Source organism: Anomaloglossus baeobatrachus, chromosome 3 (genome assembly GCF_048569485.1).
Source record: "Anomaloglossus baeobatrachus isolate aAnoBae1 chromosome 3, aAnoBae1.hap1, whole genome shotgun sequence".
Taxonomy (NCBI): Eukaryota; Metazoa; Chordata; class Amphibia; order Anura; family Aromobatidae; genus Anomaloglossus; species Anomaloglossus baeobatrachus.
This window is the reverse complement of record NC_134355.1, coordinates 209,970,596-209,984,282: the sequence shown is the minus strand read 5'-3', so window position 1 is coordinate 209,984,282 and position 13,687 is coordinate 209,970,596. Positions and strand designations below refer to the sequence as shown.

Sequence of the window (13,687 nt, the reverse complement as noted above, 5' to 3'; positions counted from 1 at the left end):
GATAGAGACCAGCCCAGGTCCCAGCATGTGGAGCAAGCTCTGCACCATACCAGGACTATATCAGAACTGATCCTCCCAGTGCCAAACAGCAACCATTGATAAAGGCGAACCAGATCCAAGATGGTGCTTAATTAGCATTGCCTGTGGAAAGGGGTGAGGTAACTGAATCTGAACAGCTACCAACAGGAGGAATACATAGCAAACCAAAATCAGGCATGCATGGCATGGTGGTGACCGGCCACCAGAATTTGTAGCATAACTACGACCAAACAGAGAGAGAGGGGAGCCAGCATGATCTGAAATTGGCATGCATAATATAAAAAGTGAAAATTCACAGATTTATTCCAACTGTACTACAATAAAAAAAAAAAAAAATGAGATTTTTAGCAAATAATTGATCAATTTTTTGAGCCACCCCTGCCAACGTCACGGCAAATCTCAATAGGGGGGTCCTACTCTACATTCTGTATTTCATGTGCCATGCGGCCTCCTAGATAAAGTTAAAAGCAGAACCATATGCTACAAATCTGGTGTCTGACCAACACCATACCATGCACGCCTGATTTTGGCTTGCAATATATTCCTCCTGTTGGTAGCTGTTCAGACTCAGTTACCTCACCCCTTTCCACAGGCAATGCTAATTAAGCACCATTCTTGGATCTGGTCCGCCTTTATCAATGGTTGCTTTTTGACACTGGGAGGATCAGTTCTGATATAGTCCTGGTATGTGTAGGGCTTGCTCCACATGCTGGGACCTGGGCTGGTCTCTATCCACAAGTGCCTTTTTTGCAACATGGAAGCGGCTATATACAGGTTGCAGGTATGTGTGCTCCATTATGGTTCTGCTTTTAACTTTATCTAGGAGGCCGCATGGCACATGAAATACAGAATGTAGAGTAGGACCCCCCTATTGAGATTTGCCGTGACGTTGGCAGGGGTGGCTCAAAAAATTGATCAATTATTTGCTAAAAATCTCATTTTTTTATTATAGTACAGTTGGAATAAATTTGTGAATTTTCACTTTTTATATGATGCATGCCAATTTCAGATTGTGCTGGTTCCCTTTTTTTCTCAACTTTGGTCTATGTACTGTTGTCACGGTGTAAATGTATTCTGTGATTAACACTGCAATAAGTTGTAATGGATGTTGTGGTCTGTCTGCGTAGCATATGGACTGGTAACTGGGGAATGCACACCTCTCTGCCCTAGTTAAAGGTGGGGATGTGTGGTGTCCATTAAGCAGTAGTGTCCGACCGATAGAATATTTGGGGGAGACACACACACCCTTTTGGCATAAATATTATTAAACCAAGGTACTCTATTGCCATTAATTATTTAGGATATGTGTCTAGACCATACCCCCATATACCCCCCGTCGTGATCCATGGTTGTGGGAGACAGCAGCACAATATCCATGCAATTGAATTCCCTCTGGATAGGAGGATATTCCTGTGAGCTGTATGATGGCAGAGAGACTCTATGATCAATATGCTGCTATCTGCTGTAATTAGTTTATTCCACTTGGACAATGAATGTAAGAAATCAGGCATGATCTGTAGTCCTCCTGTTTGATACCCTATGTACTAAATCTGAGCAGTGTTCCCATTAATATACTAACGTGCAGTACAGCACAATTTGTATACAGACTAATGATCCCTATCTATTTGTTATTTCTATGAGGGATTTTTGCTGGTTCTAAAAACCCCCCTTCTCCCCAATGAATGGGAGTCGCAGTTGCATGTCTTCTTACCCTGTTGTGCCTTTTATGTTTGTATGTGTAATTTTATGCTTCAATGATTCTTGGTTAAGGATATAAGTGGTTTCTATGCTTGATAGATGCTATCCTGATTATAGTAAAACAAAATATGTGGAATGTGTGGTTATATGAGCTGTCAATCAGGCAGATTTCACCAGCAACCAGTGACCAGCCACCAGCCCGCAGCGACTCGTGGAAACGATGCAGCGCTTGGTAACCAATGTAAATATCGGGTACCAAGCAAAATGCTTTGCTTGGTTACCCGATATTTACCCTGGTTACCAGCGCACACCGCTTCGCGCTAGCTCCCTGCACTCGTAGCCAGGGTACACATCGGGTTAATAAGAAAGTGCTACGCTTATTTACCCGATGTGTACTCTGGCTATGTGTGCAGGGAGCAGGGAGACGGCACTGGCAGCCTGAGAGCGGTGGACGCAAGTAACTAAGGTAAATATTGAGTAACCAAGCTAAGCGCTTCTCTTAGTTACCCGATGTGTACCTTGGTTACCAGCGTCCGCAGCTTCCAGACGCCGGCTCCCTTCACATTGAGATCGTTGCTCTCTCGCTGTCAAACACAGCGATGTGTACTTCACAGCGGGAGAGCGACTACCAAAAAATTAACCAGCACTGTGTGTAACGAGCAGTGATTTCACAGCAGGGGCCAGATCGCTGCTCAGTGTCACACACAGCGAGATCGCTAATGAGGTCACTGGTGCGTCACAAAAACCATGACTCAGCAGCGATCTCGCTGTGTGAGAAGTACCCCTAAGTAAGTGTGTGTGTGTGTGTGTGTGTGTGTGTGTGTGTGTGTGTGTGTGTGTGTGTGTGTGTGAACAATGGCATAATAGGGGACAAGAAGGGGACCGGAATGAGAACATTACTAAAGGATGAGCATATTACTGCAGGGCACATTACTATATTACTACCAAACGTTGTGAGCTCCAGGCAGAGAATGAGTCGCGATCAGCGATCAAATCAGGTTATTTAAACCCCTCATTAGGGTGAAAAACCAAGACAAAAATCGCTGAAAAGAATGGACATGTTCATTCTTTTAATAACGCAGCAAAACTCAGGGCGGTTCACAAGACCATCAGGAAGACACTGGAGGTGATGTGTATGTATGTATGTGTGTGTGTGTGTGTGTGTGTGTGTGTGTGTGTGTGTGTGTGTGTGTGTGTGTGTGTGTGTGTATATATGAGATTTCTGTAATCTCATGGACTTTGCTGGGACTGTGAAAGCAGTGTTTTATTAGCATGGATTTGCATAAAACCAAGGTAAAAATTATGCTAAAAACGCAGCAAAAACATCCTGTGTGAACATAGCCCAACTTGCCCAAGTGCTATCTGATGTTTTATCGGATAGCACTCGGACCGGTATTATACCATGGGGCAGTGCAGATCAGTGATTTCTCATTACGATTAAGCATAAGAAAACAATGGCAGCATGCTGCAAGTGGCTCCGATATTCAGATCACTAGCTCCCATACAAGTCTACGGGTGCGTGTGATACACCGGACTTCACTCGGATGTCATCCAAGTGAAGTCTGATTTACACCTACACAGACAATGGAGGAGATGGAGAAATTAAGTTCTCTATCTTTTCTGCACCTGTGCTATGATTATCTCAAGTGAAAGAATTGGATCACAGTAAAGTGACACTCGAGCCAAACTCTGGCCTAGTAGGCCCGATTATCTCGCATGAAAGACTCTATGGCCGTTTTTGTAGTCCCATCCACTTTACTGCAATGGTATGCTCCGACCTTAAGTATTTTCTGTTTTGGCAGAAAAATCACTGAATAAAACCACCCACTTTTTCTTCTGCAGCGTTTCTGATGCGTTTTTTGCCATTCATTAGAATATATGAAATATGCTGGAAAACTCTGTAAGAACTGACATACTGCAAATGTGAAACTAATTCCAATCTGCAAGGAAGAAAGGAAGCAGCGCGGGCATGGATTTCCAGAAACGTTGCTACTGGGATTGTAAAATACTGTGATGACACCATTAATGCCCCGTAGTTATACGACAGCCCGTTCTTGGCTGTAAGTGCTGCAAACTTTTACCTAAAACGTCAGACGACCACACTTTTACATCATCGTCAGGGGGGGTAACAGAATACACATACCTCTCCAAACACTTGGCTTATTTCAGGGGATGTGATGAAATCTCCATGTTCACCTAGCATGTCACGATGCATATAGTAGCCCTGATAAAGAAAAGACGGAAATTAAGATCACAATTTCACTTCTACATTTGCACACAGAAATCACGATTTTCTATTCTATGTAAAATATATACAACGGCAGATAACATACGGGAAAGTCTAAAGTAACCATAGAAGCCTAATATTTAGAGTGGGGGTGCACAACCCATGGCCCGCAGGCAGACCACTCTGCTCGGCTCACGCAGTACTGAGCAGAGCTGATCACAAAGCTATCTCTGGCTGAAGGACGCGGAGGGCCGGCAGCTACTGGGCCCGTATTACACAGTGCCTGAGGGCCCAGTCGCTGCCCATCAGCTACATACAAGCCGATTATCTTTCATTTATTGTCCTGTTTTACCCCTTATCAAAATGGTGATTTTCTGTTTTTGGGCTTTAGTGTTTTCCTGCCTTGCTTCCATTTTTCCATCTAAATCGCTGTACCAGGGCTTCTTTTCTGTGAGACGAGTTGCATTGTTTAATGACACGTTTTTCAATCTATTATGTCATGTACTTGAAAATTGGGAAAAAAATCCAAGAGCAGAAAAGGTGCAAAAAAGGCATAATTCCTCAACTGGGTTTTGTTTTTAATAACGTTTTTTTATATGGTAAAACGGACCTGGTAATAGGGCTCTCCAAAAAAATGCTAATATGGGGATGCCAAGCATGCATGATTTTATTTCTTTATTTATATTGTGTCATAAAAAAATGGTTTTACAAAAATTACCAAAATGTAAAGTATCCATGTTTTATTTTTCAGAAATTAGAATATTTTTTAATGGTATAAAATATGAAAAATAATTTTAAGAGGTATCTACTACCTTATCATTGATAACTTATCATTAGGATAGATCATCAATGTCTGATAGTCCAGGGTCCAACACCCCGCACACCCCCCCATCAGCTGCTTTCAGTGGCGGCAGTGGCAGAAGGCAGCTGCAAATGCTCAGTTTTGATGCTGCCCCGTCCTCCGATAGCAACTGTGCGCCGGGTACTCCACATATGCCTCTTCTTGAGTTGAATACAAAGCGGATGTGAAGTACCCGGTTGTGACTACTATTAGTTGACTGGGCAGCTCCAGACCTGAGCATTTCCGCCTGCTGCAACCGACGGCATGTAGGGTCGTGCTTACAAGCTAAGGGGGCTGAGTAGCCAAGGAAAGTAACGCCCTTGTGACTAGTCGCTGGCCTCATTAGCATAAAAGATCTTTAGAAATATTCTTTCTAAAGATCCCTTTATCGATGCTACTAGATCCAGGGAAAGTTAGGCAGGGATTAGCAATATCTACCCAGAACTGCTCGTGATTCTGGGTGCAAATTGCACCTGACAGGTTCCCTTTGAAATAAGTGTGTAGTGTGGCCTGGACCTCATGTAGAGAGGAAGCAGCGTGGGTGAGCTCCTGCCTGGATCCTGAATTATCCTGCACACCGGCCTTGCTGACAGGCACTACCGACCCTGGAGGGCTGCAACACAACTTATAACACCCAGGGAAGCGAGCACAGCCAGGATATGCCGACCCGCAGCAGCAATAAAAGGGACAGAGACGCGCAGGAGCGTGCCTCTGAAGAATCCAATATGGCGCCGACGGCATCCACACCATCCCGAGCTGGAGCAGTGGGAGTAGCAAGCAGGTTGGAGCGGTTTGCCAGAGTGGCCCCTGGCACAGAGCCTACCTGCAACGAGGCACCCGATGGCAGCGCTGAACGGGCCCTGGAGCAGGGAGAAAACATACCCGACAGTGAGACTGTGAGTACCCTGGGCCTTGCATGTTCAGCAGCACAAGGTATGCAGACACACAGGCCTGTGCTGGCAGAGGGAGGAGGGGGAGATGTGGAGCAAACAACACCTGTTTTCACTGAGGCCATACTGAGACATTCTGGCAGCAATTAACTCTTGCAATACCACATTGGCCACTCTAAGCAGCCAGATGGGAACTGTCACCTCAGATATGGCCTGTATTAAACATGAGCTGCAAGGGGTGACTGTCAGAATGGGGGAGTTGGAGGAAAGAGTGAGTACAACAGAGGATAAATTACCACCAATGTCACGAGAGCTGGGAAAGGCCACGCAAAATATCTCCACACTGCTAAACAAGGTGGATGATTTGGAAAATCGCTCCCGCAGAAGTAATTTGCGACTGGTGGGGGTCCCAGAGAGGATGGAGGGCAATGACCCACTGAATTTCTTTGAAAAATGGCTTAAAGACACCATGGGAAAAGACATACTATCCTCTTTCTTCACCATTGAAAGGGCGCACAGGGTCCCTGCGCGTGCCCCACAGCCGGGAGCACCCCCACGTCCTATTCTGATTAAACTACTGCACTATAAAGATAGGGACACTATCCTGCGCAGAGCCAGAGATATCAAAGAACTTGCAATTGATGGGAGGAAGATATCAATATTTCCTGATTTCTCCATGGAAGTGCAACGTAAAAGAGCGCAATTTATTGAGATCAAAAAACGACTGCGCAACCTGCAAGTGCCATACTCCATGATGTACCCTGCTAAGCTGCGGATTGCTGCGAACGGAGAGACTCATTTTTTTGATACGGCTGGGGCGGCATTGTTTTGGCTGGATATCAATGAGAGATCCCTGAGGAGGAAGAATACCTGAGATTTCCCTTTCTGCCGCCAGGCGTTGTTTTTGTTTGGGACGCTATGCTGGTGAGCTCATTACAGTTAAATTCATCTAGGATCCAGGTTGGGAGACGGCCGGTTCATTGTGGACACCCGCTGCACTAGCGAGTTGTGGACCCCCTCCCTGCATGGACTTGGGGCGTGTTTTTAGCCCTGATTCTCTCTATTTGGGAGAAATGTGTAAGATACACTTGATTTTGAGGGCAGGGGCACTGCGCACTGGTGTGCGGAGCCCTATCTCTCTCCTTGTTTTTCTTGTTTATTGTTGTATGATGCAATCTGTTTGGGAAGTGTGGTGTGCCTCAGTCGTGTCGCTCAACCTAATGTTTTTGAGAATCGGTGGAGAACGCCTCTCTCCTCCAGGTATGAAGTATCCGTCCGGATCATATCTTAGTCTACGCTTATGGCGACATCTTTAAATATTGTAGCGTGGAATGTTAGAGGGCTTGGAGATGCGAACAAAAGATGTGCTATATTTACTCACCTACAGAAACTTTTACCGGCTATTGTATGTCTCTCCGAGACCCACATGGTCAGGGATAATGTTCATTGGCTGAGGAAGGGATGGATCGCGCATGAATATCATTCCACATACTCGACCCATGCACGGGGTGTGAGTGTGTTGGTGCACAAATCCATCCCGTTCTCATGTACCAAATCAGTGATTGACCCGGGGGGCAGATTTGTATGTTTGCTTTGCACGCTGTATGGTATACAATTTATTCTGGTTGCGATATATATCCCTCCACCATATTCAGTCGAACCGGTAAAAAGGATATTGGCTATTTTAGATTCCCTTCCATCTGTGCCGACGCTTTTGATAGGGGATTTTAATAATTACTTACATCCCTATCTAGATAAGTTACACTCGGGAAACATATCGGAGAACGCCGCCCCGACTTCATTTGCTAGAATGCTAACGGAGCTGGGTTTTGTAGATCTTTGGCGTGCCCAACACCCCACAACCAAACAATTCTCCTGTTACTCTAGCTCCCACCACACCATGTCACGGATAGACCTCGCTATTAGAAACGCACTTATGGCCTCATATACACAAAAGGTGGCCTACCTACCTAGAAGCGTATCTGATCACTCACCATTATATGTCACGCTTGCATGGGGAAACCCCGTCACTCTGCCCAGGCCTATCTGGAAACTTAATCCCTTCTGGATCCAGCTTATTGGGGGATCTTTACATGATAACATTCTAGAATACTTCCATATTAATGAGTGCTCAGCACCGCCACACATAGTTTGGGACTCTATGAAAGCTGTGGTAAGGGGCATATATATTAGAGAAATATGCATACGCAAAAATCAAACCAAATGTTACACCCAGAGTCTGATTCAGGAGGTATCTGATGCGGAGGCTGCGGTGGTGCTCAACCCAACAGTAGAAACTAAAAACACTCTACAGAAGGCACAGATGTCACTCAAAGAAAATCTCATGTCGGTGGCAGAAAATAAACGCTATTTCCTTAAACAAAATTATTTTATGGCGGGGGAGGGCGTGGGGCACCTACTGGCCACAGTCATTAGAGCACAGGAAGGATCTTCTTATATAAATAGGTTAAAGACGGAATCAGGTGACTTTGTAACAGAAAGCGAGGTTATAATAAGAGAAATAAAGAGGTATTATATGCGGCTATACACATCAGACTGTGACCTCACGGAGACTGAGATTGAGCAGTATTTGGATGCTCTCTCTCTTCCTTCACTGAGTGATGTAAACAGGGAATTGCTGGACCGGGACATCTCATTGGAAGAACTGGAGGAAGCGCTTGGCCAGACACAAAATGAAAAAGCTCCGGGAACGGATGGCCTGCCTGGAGAGTTTTATAAAGCGTATGCACCCTTACTGCTACCCAAACTACTTAAGGTATTTGAAGAGGCTGAAAGGCAGAGGGTCCTCCCGCCCTCTATGAGGGAAGCCTTAATAGTCTTAATATTAAAACCTGGAAAAGATCCAGAGATCCCGGATTCGTATCGCCCAATCTCTCTCCTACAAACAGACATTAAATTGCTGGCCAAGGTGCTCGCCAATAGGATGTCCCGAGTCATCTCATCTATAGTGCAGAGTGATCAGACAGGCTTCATTCCATGCAGAGCCACATCTATGACTCTCAGGAAATTATATTTGGGAATTCACATAGTTCTGAGGTACCGGGGGAAAGGGCAATTTTGTCTTTAGACGCCGCTAAGGCGTTCGATAGCCTTGAATGGGAATATATGTGGGCTGTACTTTGGAAAATGGGCTTTGGACATAGATTCATAAATTGGGTAAAACTGCTATATGACTCACCGGTGGCAAAGGTTAGGGTTAATGGCAGGGTCTCCGAGTCTTTTCCTCTTGGAAGAGGTACTAGACAGGGGTGCCCGCTTTCACCCTTGCTATTCGCGACTGCAGTGGAGCCGTTGGCAGTGGCAATACGGAAATCCAGGGAGGTAGAGGGATTTCGGTGTGGAGCCGTGGAACAAAAGATATCATTATACGCAGACGATCTACTCTTATATTTAGACAGGGTACGTTCCTCGATTTTGCCGGCAATGAATATCATTCGGGAATTTGGACAGAGGTCTGGTCTACGAATCAACTGGTCCAAGTCGGCTTTAATGCCGTTGGACCCCCTTCCGGGGGACTTTTCGGACTTACAGATTCCAGTTCCTGTGGTCCGGGAGTTTAAATATCTGGGAGTAATTGTCAGCCCAATCCCGAAGGATTTCCAGGCCCTAAATCTGGAACCCCTGTTACAGCGATTCAGAGCAAAAGTGCATACCTGGTGCCGTTTGCCGCTATCAAATGTCGGCAGATCCAATTTAATTAAAATGGTAATGATGCCACAATTACTATACCTTATACATAATTCTCCAGTGTGGATATGTAGGGAATTTTTTGTAAAAATTAATACAATATTCCGGGAACTTATTTGGAAGAAAAAGCAAGCTAGGATTCGACTGGAAGTGCTACAGCGGGGAAAGGAGGAGGGAGGACTGGCGGTACCAAACCCATATATATACTATATAGCCTCCCAGATGCAACATCTGAGGGGTTGGGGCAAAGAAGGAGGGTATGATACCAGTGGTGATATAGTGAGAGAGGGATCAGTATGGAAGTACCCAGGTTGCCGGTTGGATGTGGGACAAAGACAGATAAATGGGGCACGATATCCCACACTGGCTATGATATTCCGGGTGTGGGACAGGGGTAAGTCTCTTTTGGGGATAAGCGGACCTACAGAGCTCTGGCCACTGTGGCAGAACCCCGACTTGCCAGAAATTAAAAAATTAGTAGGGTTCAGAGGATGGGAGGATAAAGGGATCCATTTAGTGTCACAAGTACTACAAAATAATACTCTTAAAAGCTTTGAACAACTGAGAACGGAGTTTCACCTTCCGCATTTCTTCTTTTATCAGTATTTGCAGCTGAGACACGCACTGGAAAGACAGGGGAGGACAAACCCGGTCACAGTGACACATAATCAAACATTACATAGGCTGCTTACATCTGAGTCCTCTAAGGGTCTTATTTCGGAACTATATAAAAAATTACTACCTGCCCATCTGGAAACACATCCATTGCTTGTTAAAAGCAAATGGGAACGAGACGTCGGTCCCCTGACGGAAGGCCAGTGGTCTGATATATTGGAACAAGTTCCTAAACTGGCGGTATCGGAGTGCCAAAAGCTGTCTCAAATATATCTCATCCACAGGGTATATAAAACTCCCAGTCTACTATTTAAGATGGGACTCAGACCAAACACACAGTGTGTTAGGTGTGGACAGGATGATGCCCATTTGATGCATGTTATGTGGGAGTGTGGACACATTGGTGATTTCTGGAACCAAACCCTGGGACTTATAGGTCAAATATATCATATCACAATACCACCGTCGCCCCGCCTGTGCCTGTTGAGACTGTGGGAAGGAGAAGTGGATCCGGATTCTCCAACAGCCCTGGGAATAGCACGTATCTTGTACCAAGCAAGAAAGCTACTTGCATATCACTGGTTAGACCCTCTACCACCAACATTACCAGAGCTCAAAAACAAATTAAATAACGTCATAAGATTGGAAAGGGGAGTTTATTTAAAAAGAAAAACATTGAAAAAGTTTTACAACATTTGGCGGCCATGGATGGAGTTGCCGGGCCTACCCTCTAGTGCACTGGTTCGGGATGCAATGCTAGACCGGTTACTGTTGTGCCTGCAGTGATGGCATGTGTGAGGAAGGGAATTAAAACTAGTTTTTTCTGTGGCGAAATGGACTTTGAATGAAGAGGTGAGAGAGGACTGGAATGGTTTCATGGATGACTGCACGGAGAGGGAGGAGCAGGAGAGTATAGCAATATGATGTGGAGCGACACGGCTGATGGAGGAGGTGTTCCTGTTAGTCTGAGGCATTATTGCATAATTTAAGTTTTGTTTATTTGTAGAGCCACGAGGTTTGTAGGCTCAAGTTATATAATATAATTATGATTTGAGAACTCTATTATTATATTTACATATATGCAGAGAAAGAACCTGATTTATAAATCATATGTGTTTATCTGTTTATTGTTATCAGTTATATGAAAAGTGAAATACTCTCTGTATTGATCCCTAATGATTTAATAAAAAAAGATCTGATTTAAAAAAAAAAAAGAAATAAGTGTGTAGTCCTATGTGATTAAATCCTAACATGAGTAAACTCGGAGTATTTTAATCTCATTTCATAATTTTGAATTTATTCCAAAACAGATAATAAAAATGTAAATGAGATCAATGAAAAAGAACACTGATCAAAATTAGAGAGGCTGGCACTGGGTGCTAGTTTCCTTAATTATCTGACAAACCCTATGTAGCTGGCACCCTAACTTTGCAGTTTGCACTGACTTTGCAAAAATGGTGTGCACCTCCAAAGTGACTGAAACCCTCCAGCAGCAGGTTATCCAGATGAAGGCCAAACGGGTCACCCTATCACCCTTAGCAAGAGAAGTTGGTTATTCCAAGTCTGTGATTTCGAGAATATTGCATCTTTACAACATCACAAACTTTCAAGTCACCCAAGAAGGCTGGTCGCCCTTGAAAGACAAATGCAGGAAAGGACAGGATAATACGGAGAGTCTCCATGGATAATTGTTTCAACACTGCAGCTGGAATTGCTCGCAAGTTCAGCACTGAGCAGGGTAAGGATCTGTCTCGCCATACAGTGTTTCAGCAAGGATTTGGACTCTCAAAGCGCACTCTGCAGTGACCAAACCTCTCATCAGTGGAGATGTGGTCCAACACAAGGCAGTGGATTCAAAGTCAGAGTCAGTGTCCATTTTGCTGAAGTCGGTATAAAATGGACCGACTCAGACTCCTAAAATATACAATAAATTGGGTGCAGCGGTTGAATGCAGAATGTGATGAATATTTTTTCATAAGAATTTTGTAAAGTTATGAAATGTCCTATAAATGTCTGTTCTATTCCTGATCACAGAATCTAGGCTTTAGGTGAGATTAATTTTTGTTGCTCTTTAGCTATGTAATATACTGTATGTAGTGAAGCTTCTCCTCTACACATAGGGGATAAAAACAAAAAGAAAAATCTCAGATCTGCTGGAGACAAGGCTAGAGTGGACAGGGAAGTAGGATTAAGGTAAGCACTTCTCAAAGCAAGTCTAAACTTTCAATAACCTGTGGAGAAATCAATAGTCAATCAATAATGGTTGGCACTTCCCTACAGGCGAAATGAGAGCAGCACCAAAATACCAGTGCCCAGCACTTCCCTCCAGGCGAGATGACAGCAGCACCAAAATACCAGTGCCCAGCACTTCCCTCCAGGCGAGATGACAGCAGCAACAAGATACCAGTGCCCAGCACTTCCCTCCAGGCGAGATGACAGCAGCACCAAAATACCAGTGTCCAGCACTTCCCTCCAGGCGAGATCACCGCAGCACCAAGATACCAGTGCCCAGCACTTCCCTCCAGGCGAGATAACAGCAGCACCAAGATACCAGTGCCCAGCACTTCCTTCCAGGCGAGATCACAGCAGCACCAAGATACCAGTGCCCAGCACTTCCCTCCAGGCGAGATGACAGCAGCACCAAGATACCAGTGCCCAGCACTTCCCTCCAGGCGAGATGACAGCAGCACCAAGATACCAGTGTCCAGCACTTCCCTCCAGGCGAGATCACCGCAGCACCAAGATACCAGTGCCCAGCACTTCCCTCCAGGCGAGATCACCGCAGCACCAAGATACCAGTGCCGAGCACTTCCCTCCAGGCGAGATCACAGCAGCACCAAGATACCAGTGCCCAGCACTTCCCTCCAGGCGAGATCACCGCCGCACCAAGATACCAGTGCCCAGCACTTCCCTCCAGGCGAGATCACCGCAGCACCAAGATACCAGTGCCCAGCACTTCCCTCCAGGCGAGATCACAGCAGCACCAAGATACCAGTGCCCAGCACTTCCCTCCAGGCGAGATGACAGCAGCACCAAGATACCAGTGCCCAGCACTTCCCTCCAGGCGAGATCACAGCAGCACCAAGATACCAGTGCCCAGCACTTCCCTCCAGGCGAGATCACCGCAGCACCAAGATACCAGTGCCGAGCACTTCCCTCCAGGCGAGATCACAGCAGCACCAAGATACCAGTGCCCAGCACTTCCCTCCAGGCGAGATCACCGCCGCACCAAGATACCAGTGCCCAGCACTTCCCTCCAGGCGAGATCACCGCAGCACCAAGATACCAGTGCCCAGCACTTCCCTCCAGGCGAGATCACAGCAGCACCAAGATACCAGTGCCCAGCACTTCCCTCCAGGCGAGATGACAGCAGCACCAAGATACCAGTGCCCAGCACTTCCCTCCAGGCGAGATCACAGCAGCACCAAGATACCAGTGCCCAGCACTTCCCTCCAGGCGAGATCACCGCAGCACCAAGATACCAGTGCCGAGCACTTCCCTCCAGGCGAGATCACAGCAGCACCAAGGTACCAGTGCCCAGCACTTCGGGGTACTTTGCACGCTGCCACATCGCTAGCCGATTGTAGCGATACCGAGCGCGATAGTACCTGCCCCGTCGCACATGCGATATCTTGTGATAGCTGCTGTAGCGAACATTATTGCTACGCC

The 13,687-nt window shown here is 45.9% G+C and overlaps 1 protein-coding gene across 1 annotated transcript in view; it reads right to left on the bottom strand.

The window, feature by feature from the left end:
• Window positions 1–13,687, bottom strand: part of NDUFAF7 (NADH:ubiquinone oxidoreductase complex assembly factor 7) — a 198,925-nt gene that overhangs the window by 114,241 nt on the left and 70,997 nt on the right. Inside the window, exon 3 of the mRNA XM_075339703.1 lies at window positions 3,881–3,961. Within this exon, the coding sequence (XP_075195818.1) occupies window positions 3,881–3,961 (81 nt within the window). The remainder of the gene's footprint in view (window positions 1–3,880; window positions 3,962–13,687) is intronic.